The sequence below is a fragment of the Gossypium hirsutum genome, chromosome A13, assembly GCF_007990345.1.
Source record: "Gossypium hirsutum isolate 1008001.06 chromosome A13, Gossypium_hirsutum_v2.1, whole genome shotgun sequence".
Taxonomy (NCBI): Eukaryota; Viridiplantae; Streptophyta; class Magnoliopsida; order Malvales; family Malvaceae; genus Gossypium; species Gossypium hirsutum.
This window is the reverse complement of record NC_053436.1, coordinates 2,491,035-2,508,003: the sequence shown is the minus strand read 5'-3', so window position 1 is coordinate 2,508,003 and position 16,969 is coordinate 2,491,035. Positions and strand designations below refer to the sequence as shown.

The window sequence follows — 16,969 nt, the reverse complement described above, 5'->3', positions numbered from 1 at the left end:
AAAGATCTAAATTTTGAAACTCGAGTTTTTCGCATTCTTTATAAAATTTTTGCTTTCAAAAAATCTTTGTTTTTGTAAACCCATTCCACAGCTGAGTTGTTTCAACCTAGGCTCTGATACCACTAAATGTAGCACCCCAAAACTCGGCCCAGACGTTACGACCGGATCCGACATGCCACATCGAAGCGTTCAAAATATTTTATATTGTTGATCCAGAAAAACTTACTTAGTATTTTAAAAGATAATTTCATTATAGGTTAAAGTGAATGGAAGCTGTGCACCAGGTAGGAAACCGGAAAAGAGGTGGTGGGTCCATCAGACTGCTTAAGTACCAAGCTTCCTTCAGGTCCAATCCTAGACATGCATACCGCCATTGCCACACCTTAACGTCATGGATATTTCTAGGAAACCAATTTGATTAAGTCATTTTTAGGAAAATGATTAATTTTGGAAAATACTTTCATTGCGAAAGCTTTGCTTGTTATCATGTTATTTTGAAATCAATTGTTGTTTTTGAAAACACGCCCTAAAGCTATCCAATTTCAACAGTTAAAATAAGTAATACCTATTTTAGTAATACATATTAAAACCATAAAAAAATAATTAAGCGGCATTATTACATTTAAAAACCCAAAACTTCAAACGTAAATAAAAGGATGTCTAGTTTACTAGAAGAAAATCAAACTTTCAGAACGGGTGGCCACTCCGAATTCCTTCACAGCTCCAAGCCCACTATGGTTGGGGATTACCTGCGTGGATGAAAATAAAAGGGGTGAGTTTGGGAAAACTCAGTGTGTAAGGAAAACCCATTCAAAGCCTAAGTCAGCTTAAGCCTATTGGGCCTAAGCCCATTCAGGTAACAGTGGTACTGGACCGGAGCCCTTTTCAGATTACAATAAACTGGGCCTTAGCCCCTTATTCAGATAACGGTATGGCCCATAGGCCCATTTCAAAATACATGCAACATCAATAACATATGCAAGCCCATTTGGGGAGACTACTCAACCCACCAACCACTACACTCCACCCGTACCAGCCCTACACTCCATGTTTACCACATAATCATAATCTCACTGCAAGCTGTCTTCCTGAACAACAGTCACTAAATCATTTATAACTGGAGCTACGAAACTCCAAATCAAGTGCCGTTAATTTTACCTGAAAATAGACTCATATATCTTTTATCCATAAAATTTTCAGAATTTTTGCTTTAGCCAATCAATACCAAATTTTTCTTAAAGTTTCCCATGTTTTACTGTTTGACTAATCTTACCACTCTTCATTACGAATCAAATTTCTCATTGTACAGAATTAAAAATATGTTCTCATTTATTTCATTTGAACATAGACTCGTTAAGCTTTAATTACATAATTTATGCAGCTTCTAACTCATCTCCCACAATTTATGGTGATTTCCAAAGTCACGTTATTGCTGCTGTCCCAAGCAGATTTATTACCAAATCACTCTTTCACACCTAACTTGCATGCTTGTTATTTAAACATGTATATCACGAATCAATCATCACATATCTATGATTTTACTTAAGTATAATCTCCATTTTATCATTTTAAAGCACAACATGTTAGCCGATTTTTCCCCTTAGCATCTAAGGCACATTCATGCTCATTTGTTTGGCTCAACTTCACCTATCTTCCATTTTTCATCAAAAGAACATGAAACAACAACCATTTCCTTCATTTTAATTCATGACTAAATGCTCACAACACAACTAAAAACCAAAATATGTTTCAAGAGTTAAGGTAGAATCAAGAAGAACTCATGAACATCAAGATAGAAGCAAACTACCATGAACTTACCTTCAATTTTCTTCCCCAAGTGACCGAACATTCAAGAGCTTTCTCCTCTCCTTTCTCTTTTCTAACTTTAGGCTATGATGAACAAAGATGGACAAAACTTTGTTCTTTTCACCCCTTTTTTTAATAAAATTTCATATTTCATCCATTTAATTCTTTAATACAAAAGACATGAAATTCCCATCATGGAACATTTACCTAAACCATTATCATGGAACATTTACCTAACCCATTATCATGAAATATTTACCTAATCCATTATCATGGAACATTTACCTAACCCATTATCAATTTGTATCAATTTGTACCATAAATTATGGATATCAAGTGCTCATATTGTCTACAACAACATGATGGCTGGCCACTTCATGTAAAATGGGAGGTTTGTCATGCAAATCCTCCTATTTTGCACTCCTATTTATTTGGCCACTTCAATTTAGCCTATAGCATTTTCAAACATTTTCACATAGGTTCTATTTCATAATTTCACCCCTTTTTTTCTTATGGAACAAAAATTAACTAAAATTGCCGGGTTCTATCTTAAGCTTGGGCCTTCTAGAGGCCCACTAACATAATTAAACCTATGCCAACATTCACAGAATTCCCGAAAATTGGGACGTTACAGGGCATCAACACACTCTGTCAGTTGTTGTAGTTCCTTGGCTATTTGGGGACTTTCATGTCCAAGACAGGATGTACTTTATCTGTAACAACCTAATTTTCAGTGGTATCAGGAATAGAGATTTGAGATAACTAAATTCGACAGGTGAGTTGAAAATTTAATAAATTAATACCTATGAGTCAAATGTGAATCTAAAAGCATTTTTGAATTAGTGAATTTGGTGATTTAAAAGAATTAATTAGGTAAATTGGGTCGAGAATGAGGTATCGAGACCTCGACTTCATAAACCAAGCCATAAATATTTTTAGAAATATTTATGGAGTGTTGGTGAGGTAGTATTAAAATTTAGTCAGAAAATTTTGACGTTTGGGTGGTTAATTAAATAAAAAGGACTAAATTGAAAAAGGTGTAAAAGTTGCAAAAAGGATTAAATAGCTCAATTGTCAAATGAGGAAGGACCTAAAGTGAAAATAAGCCCAAAAAAGATATTTTGGGCGGTAATAGCTGAGAAAAATCAGGAAATGGGTGAAATAAGGGCAAAATTGGAAAATTGCCAAAATTGGCTAAATAAAAATGGGACTAAATTGGAATATCTAGAATTCTCTTCATTTCTCTTCATATTCATCAGCTGAAAAACAGCCATGGAGGGGGGTTCAAGCTGGTTTTCATACTCTAGCTTCATGTAAGTTTAATTCTTGCTTTCTCCTTGAAATTTTTATGTTTTTGGACTTTTACAATTGGGTCCAACTTACTATTTCATTAGTTTTTGATTCCATGTCTAATTTTTTAAGTTGTTATGGATGAGTGCTGGAAGTATATGATGATTTGGCATGAAATTAGAGCTTTAAATTGTTTATATTCTGATTTTATTGAAAGAATTGAATAGAAAGTGAATGTTTGGGACCTAATTGTAAAAGAGTTTGAAGTTAGAGTTTTATGTGGAAATTCTGAATTTCAATAGTTATGAAATAACTTATAATGTCTATAAAAAGTATTAATTAAGAAAATTATCTTAATTGAGGGGTTAACTGAGCAAGGATTGAATTGTATGAATTGTGAAATTTGGGGCAAAATGGAAATCAACATTTTGCACTAAAACTGTTTTGGACAGCAGCAGTAGTTTAACTTTGAAAAATCACCAAAAATTGTAGAAATGGAATTAGAGGATGAATAAAATATGAAATTAATCTTATTGAGTCTAGTTTCTTATAGAAGAAATGATGTAAGCAATGGAATTGTAAATCATGAGATATGAAAAATTTTGTGAGACAAGGTCAGAATGATTTCGGGTTCCCCTGTTCTAACTTTGTAAAATCATCAAAATTTGGATAAAAATAATTAGGGGCTTAAATTTATATTTTTAGAATCCTAAATGAGTCTATTTTCAAGAGAAACAAACAGGACATCATTCGAATCCTGTACGATAAGATAATTAATTTTTAGCGAAGAAGGGTCTGAACTGTCAGACAGCAGAACAGGGGAGACTTCAATGAATAAACTGTATTAATTAGCCCAACCAAAAATTATGAAAATTTTATGGTAAGAAGACATATGAGTCTAGTTTCTGGAAAAATTTATGGATCTTAATTTTGACTTCTGTAGCTCAAGATAAAAATAATTTAGTGACTATGACACAGATGGACAGCTTAAATATTCACATAAGTAGATAGTGAAAATTATGGATAATGTTACCTACAAGTGTGTTGTTTATACTAAGGATGTGGATGGAGAGGAGGAGGAGGAAAAATATACATATATATATGAATGACTCATGTATAAATTGACCACACGCCCGATTATAATCGATAAGTGTTGAATTAGAAATGATATAATGATTTATTTGGAATATTTATTATGAAATTATGATTATCGTTATAATACAAAAATCGAACTTCTGAGTTTATATCGCTAAATTTTAATGATTATTTGTTAATTTTATGAATTTCATGATGTGTTATTTCATATGTATTGATAAAATCGTGAATAATGTAAAAGCATGAAAATTGATTAAATGATCAAATTGAGCATTTCAGTTCAGTGACAAGATAAATTGAAGGAAAAGACCATGGTTGGACCATGGCAACAAGTGATAAGTGATAGCTTCGGCTACACTTATCTGATCAATGACAAGTGAAAAGTGGTAGCTTCGGCTACCTGATCAGTGAAAAGTGGTAGCTTCTGCTACCTGATCAGTGAAAAGTGGTAGCTCCAGCTACCTGATCAGTGAAAAATGGTAGCTCCGGCTACCTGATCAGTGAATAGTGGTAGCTTCAACTACAAGTGACAAGTGAGAAGTGATTTTCGCATAAAACCATATTTGGGATATGGCATCGGTGTGATATTTGCTACTGTATAAGACCATATCTGGGATATGGCATCAGTGAGATATGCGATTCGTGTAAGACCATAGCTGGGCTATAGCATCGATATGTGATATGTGATTACGTGTAAGACCATAGCTGGGCTATGGCATCGATATATGAATAGGTGTAAGACTATAGCTGGGCTATGGCATCATTATGTGAAGATGTGTAAGACCATAGTTGAACTGTGGCATCGAGAAAACGAAGTACTCAATTCCGTAAGATGTTCACTAATTTGAAGAAGTTTGGTAAGTATTACATGGAATTATGTGACATAAGGAAATACGAGTTGATAAGACATGAGCATAAAACTTGGTTGATGAATGAGTTCATTTGTGATTATATATTTCTATGCCTTGAGTGTATTATCCGTATGAATTGGTATTCCAAATGAGTTAATGAGAAAACTTCTAGTATGAAATAATCTGAGTTCAAAATAAAATATCATGAAAACGTACTTGAAATACATTGGTATGTCTTGTATATGCTATTTGAATTCATAAATGTAGAAAGTAAATGTATGTGGAAATATGAGATGATGATATCTGTACATGGAATTTATTGATGAATACGTACATCCAAATTTATATGATAGATTTTAGTGAACACTGAAATTGGGCTCAATAAGTGATTTGGAAATTTAAATCGTGATTGGTAGGAAGAGTTAATGAATTGCATATTTATGAATTATTACACGTATTTGTCTGAAATACGAGGAAGTGATGGTAATTGATACATGGAAATATGAAACTATGATATATATATATATAAACATGGAATATGTTTGATAAATGTGTTCATTCATAATTATGGAATTATGTACCTCATGTGTGCTATTTGCATAAAGATGATATTTCAAATACTTTGGTGAATAAAGCTTAAATATGAAATAGTATGAAATTGAAACAAATTGTTATGAAAATGTATTTAAATTATCTGTAAGTGTTTCGTGCTTCTCGGTAATGCCTCGTACTCTATTCCGGCGACGGATACGGGCAGGGGGTGTTACATTATCTGATTTCACTTTGTTATGGTGTTTATCATTCTCGACCCGATCCTCTTTATTTCAGTAATTAATTCATACAGTTCGCTTATATGAGTTTGCACCTGATGGGTTTGTGCCATCATGTAAGCGAACCCATACTCAAGGGGCACGTGTTAACCTTAAAATAAAATATGTGTTGATATGCATAAGGGCCTACCTAAATAGGAAAATTGGCCTCCATACTCACGAAACACTCAACACACTTCTATTCTTTTGTGTGAAATAATGAATTTTAAGAATTAACTTATCATTACATTGGAGGAACATTTTTGTTGGATTCAAACGCATGTTATATTTACACATCATTAAGAATGTTGCCTTTAGACTACCAATATGTTGTCCCATGGATAAATTATTTATTATTGTGTCATATGCATGCATCTCCGCACACCAATTTATTTGATACTTGAAAGTCTTGCACATAGGTCTCTAATATGTCGCACTAAGCATTACCATGAGGCAACATGTACCATCCTTAGTGAAAAATGAGGTTTTTTTTTCCCTTAATCCTCAATGTATATTTGGTTGTAGATTGAAATGTGTCAATGAAGCTTAAGAATTGGTATCCAATAGAGGCATCAATCAGTTTCTTAATAGAACGGAGCTATAACGATCCGAAAATAAGTGATGTCTAAAAATACGGTTTTAGGATCCCATTTTCCTAAATCAAGCCAGTAAATAAATATTTATGGAGTTATTATATAGGTGAATTGATTTTTTTGATAGTCTATATCTTTATAATTTTTAAAAGATTAAATCAAATTTTAATCATTTTAGAGTAGACAAAGTGCAATTTTTCCATTACTAATTAAAAATTTTTAAATTATAAAGAATCTAAATGAAAAATTTTTCGTTTAAAAAGGATCGGCTCCTGCTAACCCTTGGGTCCGCCATTGATACTATGACTTTGGATTATAAATACAACAAACATGTTTTAGAGTGGGCCTTTATCAAGGACTTACATTTTTTTTGTACAATTGGACTATATAAAAATAATCAGCTGTGAACTTTTTGTTTGCTGAAAAGGCCTTAAATTAATGTCTTAAATTTATTTTGTACCTTTTTAAAAATTAAAATTAATGTCTTCCTTCAAAATTAAATGTAAAATATTTATTTCTTTATTAGAAAATGTAAAATATTTATTTAATTCAAACTATTATTCCGTTTAGAATGAGTTGATATTAAATATTACCATTCATTTTTTTTAACTTTTTCTACTAGTACTAACATAAATAAATATAAGTCGTTGATAAAATAAATACATGGCACGAGTATATGTTTAATGTTAAAAAGATAATAGACCGAGCCTTGTGTGCTGATTTGATAGCCAGAGTGTTCATCACTTCAGGTGCCGTCTAAGTCCGAATCATGCTAGTTATGTTGCAGTTAGGGCTTACCCTTCTCTTATAATTCGCACAAAAAAGAAGAAGGAAATATACCAATTACATAAAATTCTTGTTTTTCTAGTTAAAATTATTAGTAAACGTATTGTCGAATATTTTCTTGGACTAAAATGATGTTTTGCTTTTAAATTTTATTACTTATTTAGATAATTTTTTATCAAATATTATTGATATTTTTTATTATAATTAATAAAAAAATTTAGAACTTAAAATTATATAGTTGTGTAATTATAATTTATATTATCAATATGACATAAAAAATTACAATGTAATTACATTTTATCATGTAAAATTGTTTAGGGAATTAAAATTTCTTATAATTACAAGAGGGTGTAGTTACTATTTTTATAGCTACATTTTTATCCGATTCCTCTCTGTTATCCAAACATAACTTAAAAAAATGGAGTTGTCATGGCTAATTACCAGTGTAATTCTATGAATATTCAATCCTTTTTAAAATTAAAGAGTGTAATTAGGGTGCTCCAGTTACACACAATTCAATGAAACTCGTTAATTGTAATTATTATTCACATATGTCTTACATGTATAATTACAATAATTTCCTTCGGGTCCCCTTTGGATGGGCGTTTACCTCAATACAGTGTATTTAACTTTCTTTTTGTTTCACGTTATAGTATAACTACAGTATTTAATTTCATCGTTCTAATGTTTTTACACTAATAACAGATAAACGGATCGCCCATCCAAAAGAACCCTTCGTATTTTTCCTCATAAATGAAATTAAAAGGGAAAAAAAGCATTTTAAGGAATAAACTGGTGGTCTTTGAATTGAAGAAGCAATATTTAGTATATAAACTCAAATATGGAAAACTTTATTCCTAAAAAATAAATGCTTTCATTTAAGTCCCTAAAATTTAAATGCCAAATGGGGAGAGATTCTTCTTTTAACTATTTTTGCCAACTTAATTAGTTGACTCCATACATTTTACTTTATATAGAGAGGAAAATGATCTGTCAAAATTAATGGGGTTTTAATTATATTTATTGGTTTCACATCATTTCTAAAGTGGCCAACAAGATGATATAAAATCATCATAAAAGCAAGCATTTATATCCAAATTTCATAGAATTTTGTTGCCCTTTTTATTCCATGAAACAATTTATTACAAACCCATTCAGATTCATTGTTTAGTGATTTAAGATAAACATTATGTTCCAACATGTCATGTGCTAATGTTGTCCAAAGATTTTGATTTCAATCATAGATTATGTGTATATAAATGATGATAAATCCAATCATTTTCTTATCAAACAAACTTAATATTCATTGTTTGATGGTGATATGATTGATTTCTTATTTTTATAATACTCATATCACATTATATATAATTAAATATATGTATTTATGAATCTCATGTGTTGGCATAATAGTTAGGGTGTTCATTGCTCCAAGTGCGACTTGGATACAAGTTTTACTAGTAGCGTTGTTGTTAGAATTTTACGATTATAAACTAATTAATTGGAGTAAAACTCACATATGACAATAACTTATAGTTTGACTTGGACACCCATATATTTAATTGTACATATAATAGATTTCGAACCTCAATACTCAAAACCCAATACATTTATCTTTTCAACTGTATCAAAATCTCATTGATAGTTAAATTATATCGGTTATGGTGAAAAACATACTCAATACACAAATAAGTAAGAAATTAAAAAAAAAATCCAATGAGATCCTATTTGGCAAGTTTTGTGGCAAGAATTTATGAACAACAACTTAATTAAAGATAACAAAGCACCATTAATTTGATACTTACCTACCCCCAATGTTTACTAACTTGTCTTCCCAGGGATGACATGGCAAGCTCTGATTGGTCCACGTATATATAACAAACCTTCTTCCCTACTCTTAACCACAGACAATTTCCCGCTTCTAAGACAACGACAGGTGTAAACCAATCACGAAATGCCACGTGGAAGACACCTTTTGCATTACAAAATCAGCCGTTTTCAGAAAACTTGAACGGGTTTCATTACGAAGCAAAGCCAGTTTGTGGAAGGCATATTTAACGGTCGAGATAGGCCTTTTTATCATGTGGGGCCCACTACAAGTCTTCACCTCGAGATGTTCGACCGAGATTAAAAAGGTCCATAATTGAAAATGCTGCCGCGGTGGAGGTTATAGGTTCTTTCGTCTGCTCAATATTTAAAGGTTTGAAATCTTTCAGTTGCTTTCTCAGTGTATAATTCTACTCTACTTCCTTCACTTCAAATGAATTAGGAAAAAGAAAAAAAGAAAAAAAATAAAATAATAAAATTATTTTACAGAGGAACTTTGGTTGAATTTCTCCGGAAAGTTCTCGCCGGGAATTCTAACCGGCGATCTTTCCGGAAAAGGTATTAAATAAGCTATATTTCATTTATTTTTAATTTCTAGGTTTTTTGTTTTCGCCATTGCTCGGAAAGGCCTGTTTAAATTCCTCCCTGTAAATTACAGTGGAAAAGAAGAAAAATATTTATTAGTTTTTCTGAATATGCAAAATTTGAATTTTCAATTAATGCATGTACAATTTGTGATTAAAACTCGATTGATTTGATTATTTTTTGTTTGATCTTTTCAAGGTTTTTATGGAAGGTGAAAGAAGCTTGTTTTTGGATTGAGTGAAGACGAGTTTAATTTCAAGAGAGTTATTAACTTGCTAATTGAGTTGAGAGATTGGCGAGAAATGGTATGATCCTAGCACTTATTGTAGCCTTTTCCATTGCATGCAATTGTTTTGCTTAAGTTCCGGCTCTTTCTTGTTAATGATTTTGAATCTCTTTTTTCTGGCCTTTTTTCCCTTTTTAGGAGTGCTTTTTTTTTTAAGATTTCATTTTTGTTTGGTGTTCTTGGATCCATTTTAATTTGTGTTTGATTTGATTATGGTTTAAATGAGTTAAAGTGCTTACATGGAGAATTTTTAATTTGCTGCACTAAGTTGAATATTATTAGTTGAATGTAACTTTTCTATTACAGCTAAAGATTTGGTGCAAGAAATTTAAAATGTATAAATAAATGTCATCAGGATGTTGTTATGCTTTAGATATGTTTATTTGTTGATTTATGTTAGGATGCAATATGTTGAAGTTTCGAGGAATTTAAATGTTATAAAACAGTAATCGTGATAATTATTTGCCTTAAATATGAGCATGTTGATTTGTATTTGGTTCCCTTATGTTGGAACTTTGAAGAGATTTGAATGTATTATTATCACATGCCTTGGATACATGGTTCTGGTGAGTTATGGTGATTAGTTTTAGATTGCATTATTTTGGAGCTGTAAGGAACTTAAATGTCTTAAGGAACGTTGTTGTTATCGATAAAATATCTAAGAGATGCATATGTGATGATTGATTTTAGCTTCCGTTATTTAGTAGCTTTGAGGAATTCAAGTTCCGTTATGTCGGAACTTTGAAGAAATTTGAATGTATTATGATCACATGCCTCAGATACGCGGTTATTGTGATTAGCGTTCGATTCCATTATTTTGGAGCTGTAAGGAATTTAAAGGTCTTAAGGAAAGTTGTTGTTACTGATAAAATATCTAAGAGATGCGTATATGTTGATCGATTTTAGCTTCCGTTATTTAGCTGCTTTGAGGAATTCAAGTTTTGTAATCTACCTAATTGTACTGCACATGTAGCACATTGATGCAGATATTACTGTTAAGTTTAAATATTATGTGCCATATGTACAAAGATAAGGTGACTTATGTGCAGGTCCATTATGTTGGAATTGAGTAATTTAAATGTATTGACATGGTGATATATATTTGGTTAAACAATTTTTGAAGTTTTCCGCTAGTTTCTGGCACCTTATTGACATGCTGATTGAAACCACTTGCATTTACGAGCTGCTAGTTTTTCTGCATGTTTCCCTTTTGATAGGCATTGGATGGTGGCGCGAGAGTCAATTGGCCGTTTAAGTTGTAGTATCCTTCTAAAACAGAAAGATTTTTGTCGTTATTTAAACTTTAACATAATCAAATAGATCAATGAGATCCCTTAATTGCATTTGAGCATTTTTATGTAAAAGAAATGTCGTTATTATAGACTTTAGCATAATCAAATATATAGCTAGATAGATGGATGGATGGATGGATTGATTGGTCGGTCAGTCGATGAGGTCCATTAATTTGTTTGTTATGTCAACTGAAATTTTTGCTCAACTATTCTTAAAATATTGAAGTGGAACTTGGTACAAATTTAATGAAATTGTACAAAAACAACACCTTGATAAATAAGATTTCTTTTTAGTTTTTCCTTGACCACCCACAGAAATGATCTTTTTTCTCTTATCATTTTATTGATCATCAGAAAAATATACAAACTCAACAACAGATATTAATTCATGGGCATTTGCCCATGCTTTTCAAAACTTAAAATGGTTCTCATTTCAATTCTATGATCTGGTGCATATATTCATAACATCCAGAAATACAATCATTATCGTATTAACATATGTCATTCTTTTGGTTAGTTCTGTCATTATTTCATCTTCATCGTTATGCCTAAGCTTCTAGACATGAAATAACAAAAATCTTTAAGGTTGATAATTCACATGAATGAGCCAGAGTGCCTTCTGTTCGTGCTACTTGTCTGATACAAATTATTCTTGTACTTGCCTTGCATCTGCTTGCTCCATATTTAGATAACATATTAAGATAAAAGGAAAAAACAAATAGAAGTAACTGAATGTTGCAGGGTTACGTATTGAGCTTCTAACTTGCAAGGTGTTTTATTTGTAACGTTTGATATTTTGTTACTTTAGATTTTTATTATTATTATTATTAGTAATATTCTATCCTACTCGTTTGGGTGACATACTTTTGATCCAAATACACTGATGAGAAACTTGATCCGAGAAGAAACTATATGAATCTAAAGTTTTCTCTATATTAATAAAGTTCCCAATAGAATTAATGTGTAGTTAACCTCTTTGTTATTGTATGTGAAAATTGCTTTGAATTTCACACTTTATTCTTTGTATTATTGATTTTGGGCAGTCTTTCCAGCAAAAAGGTTTTTGGATGCCAAGAGATGATGCATGTCTAACTGATGGAGACATGAATTATGATAATTCTTCAAGATCTGAACCAAAGCGTGGTCATGACTGGTTTACCGATGCTGCTGCACCAGATTTGTTCAGCAACAAGAAGCAAGCTATAGAATCAGTTGACAACCGGCCAGTTTCAGGAATTGCAGACATCAATGTTTCTCCTTGGCACACTGGTTCCTTTCAGTCAGTTTCTGGCCAATTCAGTGACCGCCTATTTGGATCTGAGCCTATGCAAACTGTCAACCTAGTTGATAGGAACATTTCTTCTATTGATAGTGGAAACATGAATATGGGAAGAAAGGATTTTGAGGATCAATATGTTAATAGCTCATCAATGGGTTTGTCTATATCTCAAACCGGTGAAGATGCCTCGTGTCTCAATTTTGGAGGAATAAGGAAAGTTAAAGTTAACCAAGTTAAGGATTCCACCAATGGCATGCCAGCATCCATGGGACAGCCATATAGTAGAGGTGTTAATGGCTTGGTTTCAATGTCTACTGCTTACAGTACAAGTTGTAACAATGCTATATCGCTGGACCTTCCTTATGGTAGCGGAGATGAAAATACCATCTCAATGGGCCCCACATTTACAAAGGAAGATGGCAATTTTATTGCAATGGGGCACACCTTTAACAAGAGAGCTGGTGACTTCATATCAATGGGCCACAATTACAACAAGGGAAATGAGAGTATCTTGTCAGTAGGTCTGCCTTTCGACAAGGAAGATGGCAATTTTATTTCAATGGGTCAGTCATATGGCAAGGGAGATGCCAATTTAACTTCATTGAGCCCTTCCTATGGTAAGGGGCAGGGAAATTTCATTTCCTCTGCATATGGCCAACCAAATGCGAATCTGATTTCAATGGTACCCTCTTTTGATAAGGAAGATGATAATATACCAATGCAACCATCCTATCATAAGGCAGGGTGTAACATCACAGCAATGGCTCCTACACAAGATAAAGGAGAGTCCAGTATTCTATCTATGCATCAAAACTACAACAAGGGTGAGAGCAATACCATATCTTTCGGCAGCTTCAATGATGAACCTGAGACAAATCCCTCTGGCAATATTATTAGTGGCTATGACTTGTTGATGAATAATCAGAGTTCAGTACAAGCTTCAGAAGTGCCTAGCCAGGTAGAGTTAATTGAATCAAATCCAGCATCAAATGTAAATACTGCCCCTAAAAATATTAGTAGAACTGATACCAACCCAAAGCAGAAAGAATCAAAGACAGCTAAAAAGGTTTCTTCCAACAATTTCCCTTCCAATGTCAAAAGTTTGTTGTCAACTGGTATGCTTGATGGGGTTGTTGTGAAGTATGTTTCCTGGTCGCGGGAGGTGAGTTTTTTCCTATGCTTGAACTTTTTCACCCATGGAATATCACTTATGCAACGTAACTTTATCCTTTGCAGAAAAGTCTTAAAGGGTACATACAAGGGACTGGGTATATGTGTGGCTGTAAAGACTGCAACTTTAAGAAAGTAAGCAACTCAAATAGTGACACTGCTTTTCAGTGTAGATACCAACAAGATTGTTAAATTCAAGTACCGTTGCCTTATTTTGCAGGCTTTGAATGCATATGAGTTTGAGCACCATGCTAATTGCAAGACCAAACACCCCAACAATCATATTTACTTTGAGAATGGAAAGACCATCTATGCTGTTGTTCAAGAGCTCAAGAACACTCCACAGGAGAGGCTTTTTGATGTAATTCAAAATGTGACAGGGTCTCAAATCAATCAGAAGAACTTTCGCATCTGGAAAGGTAATATGATTGTTTCGGTTGACTGTCACGATGCTTACCTTAAAGGTCCATTTCGTAAATTCTCTCTCAAATTCCTTCTTCCTTTTTTTCTCAGCATCATATCAAGCTGCCACCCGCGAACTTCAGCGTATCTATGGAAAGGACAATGCTGTTGTGTCATCTTGAGATGAAGACTGCCTTTCGAAGCTTGTGAGGCAAGTCAGATTTGGGCAGAGCAGTATGCATATTATACTAAATTATAGACATGTTTTGGGAATTTAATTAAGCTGGGTAAATGGATGTGAACAGTTATCATGGGTTTCTGAAATTTTCTAAATGTGACCTTTATATTTTGATCAATCATAGAATCTAGCTTTCCTAAATGTTTATGATTGAAATCTAGAGTTTCTGCATATTATCCATCATGTTGGGCAAAGCATTCATTTTACAATGTCTCTTGTCGACTTCATCCAAACTAGGGCAAGTAAATGCTGCAAAGGCCCTCAGTTGGAGTGGCGTTTGTGCCGCATGGTATGTGAATGGTCTGCCTCATTCTAGCATGGCCTATTGAGTTGTCGCAATCTTTGCTATTGTATGTTGTAGATCTCCTAGTATGTGATGGACCAATCTGCATTTCTGACATTCTATAATCGGTATGTAGGGTAAGGATGATCTTTTAACCTATGACTGAATCAGGCCCTCCAGTTTTGGTTGCACATGCTGAAACATTATGCGCCACACGAATAATATTAAAAAAATTTATAAAATAAAATTTTAATCCTTTTACCATTATGATAAATTTGCATTGTTGGTGTATAAGTATTTTATATTTAAAATTTATTTAACATCATTTATTTAATTTTTGTAAATTAATTTTTTTTTAAATTTTGATAAATTCGAAATAATATATCGAAATAAATAGATATTGGAATACACCAATTTAAAAAAAAAAATGACGCATCCATCATTATGATATTAACTATCTCTTAACTTTTAGAAACAATTTTGGTCGCTGAAATGTAGTTATTGGTTTTGGTTATATCCGCTCTTTAATTCTCAAGTGTTTTTAGTGGTATTATTTCATGCATATTGTTTTCTATTAGACTGATCCTCGAAGCATCAAATTTTGTATGTTTGATAAAATTTCATTTTTTTTAATGAAAAAAAATATTCTTTCTTTAGCCATAAATTCAATGATAATATGGAAAAGGATTTATATATCCAATCAAAATCTGATGCATAATCAATATAGAATTATATTTACATCTTATTCTCTAACTTATATTTTTATTTATGAGGGGTGAAATATAATAAATTGAAATTATTTCGCACATAAATAGGCAATAATTGAAAAAAAAAACTTTTTGATGTGGTTAGATATGAATTTTAAAACAAGATGTCTGCCAACCCCTTCAAATATATTATTTTAAAATTAATTAATTGATGATATAAATTCTTTTTCAAAATTGTTTTTTCAAGTAAATTTATGAATATCAAGTTAACATAATATATATATATATATTTTAAATAATTTTATTATAAATTTTGATTATATTTAAATATACTTCGAATTCACATCTTTCTACATTGATAACAATGTCCATACCAAATGAACTAATACTTAACCAGCACATGTGAGTGAATATTTGAATTAATATATCAATACTTACAAATACATAATTTAAGAATAAAAATATTTTCTAAAATAGATTTGCTGGGGATCGACCCGTATAAACAACGAGATAATAAAAGTGAAGAAGAATTAAAACCTTTCAGTAAATAAGGAAACAAATGAGACTATAATATAAAGAAAATTAACCTAAATGTAATATATATTACCCAAAACCTTCAATACAAAACTCAAAATACTCATAAAAAAAAGTATAAAATTCTTTTATAATTACCATAAAACTCTCTCAAAAGTTATATGTAAGGTTTGTTCCACATTCGTCATAGCTTTTTAACCTTGAATCTGACAAGGTTCGACCCGCAAGTCTAACAGTTTAGCCTTATGCTTAGGACCAATATAGCATTAACCTGATAAAGCCCGCTCAAATGCTTGTAATCTCGCCTTCAAGAGGTAAGAAGTAGTAGTGATGGCTGAAAGATTGAGAAAAGAAGGCTCATAATCTCTCCATTGGTTGGCGCGGATTGCGTACTCATAACTTGTGTTTTCACGCTGACCAACGCAGAATCTCCAAACAACCCAAGGTGGATCGACAAGCATTTCATTCAGTTGATCAGTGTCATGAACTACCCGGTAACAAAAGGCTGTAGCAGCAAAAGATATTTCAGCTGGTAACTTGTAAGCGCACTTGAAAACAGCAGCCTTATTCGCTATTGCAGCGAGCTCGTCTTCAAAAAAGACTCGACCCAACTGTGCCTGGCTCCCTAACAAAAGAGTTGGAAGAGGAGAAGTCTTCATCCCTCTAGCTGCATCAAGTTCGTTCTGCACAGCGTAAAGGAGATTCAAGTTGAGGCAAAAGGAAAGATTAGCTGACTCAAAGGGCTCATCAGCGAACACTTTACAATCTTCCAAGAACTGCCTCTGTGATGGAAAGGCGTGATCTGTTAGAGTACCCCAGAAGAGAAAGAGAGGGGCCTTCCCCCCCGGGAGCTTCAGGTACGATTTCCTGAGGGAAATCCCAATGACGCGCATACTCACCAGGATCAAGGTCAGCCAGGACTTTAGAAGCGTATAAAGCTAAACAAGGATAGGAAGAATACCATCCCTGGGTCTCGGGAGACACTCGACCAAACCATCCTGGAGTGTTTTGAGTACGCACAAGAGGAGGACGGTTTGGGAGTCTGAATCGGATGTCTCGACCGGAAGGCACCCGAGTGTTGCCCACTCCCGATAGATAGTGGGCTAGGAGCAACGGAAGACGGAGCTGTAACGCAGAGA

The 16,969-nt window shown here is 32.9% G+C and overlaps 1 protein-coding gene across 3 annotated transcripts; it reads left to right on the top strand.

Annotated features, from left to right (window-relative positions):
* Positions 1-9,454: 9,454 nt before the first annotated feature.
* Positions 9,455-14,447, top strand: LOC121202940 (uncharacterized protein DDB_G0283357). 3 transcript variants are annotated; one of them, XM_041084450.1, is made up of 6 exons: positions 9,455-9,612; positions 9,838-9,944; positions 12,270-13,658; positions 13,733-13,801; positions 13,887-14,085; positions 14,180-14,447. In XM_041084450.1, exons 2-6 carry the CDS (start codon positions 9,942-9,944, stop codon positions 14,248-14,250), a joined length of 1,731 nt encoding a protein of 576 aa, XP_040940384.1. In that variant the 5' UTR covers positions 9,455-9,612; positions 9,838-9,941; the 3' UTR covers positions 14,251-14,447. The 3 variants fall into 3 exon arrangements, with proteins under 3 accessions (XP_040940384.1, XP_040940385.1, XP_040940383.1); XM_041084451.1 differs by having other exon boundaries at positions 12,261-13,454; XM_041084449.1 differs by having other exon boundaries at positions 12,261-13,658.
* The last annotated feature ends 2,522 nt before the right edge of the window (positions 14,448-16,969 follow it).

Bases quoted from the DNA above. Each gene is read 5' to 3' on its own strand.
- LOC121202940 (XM_041084449.1), top strand. The intron at 13,659-13,732 runs GTGAGTTTTTTC...TATCCTTTGCAG, and splicing joins ATGTTTCCTGGTCGCGGGAG to AAAAGTCTTAAAGGGTACAT. The intron at 13,802-13,886 runs GTAAGCAACTCA...CTTATTTTGCAG, and splicing joins AAGACTGCAACTTTAAGAAA to GCTTTGAATGCATATGAGTT.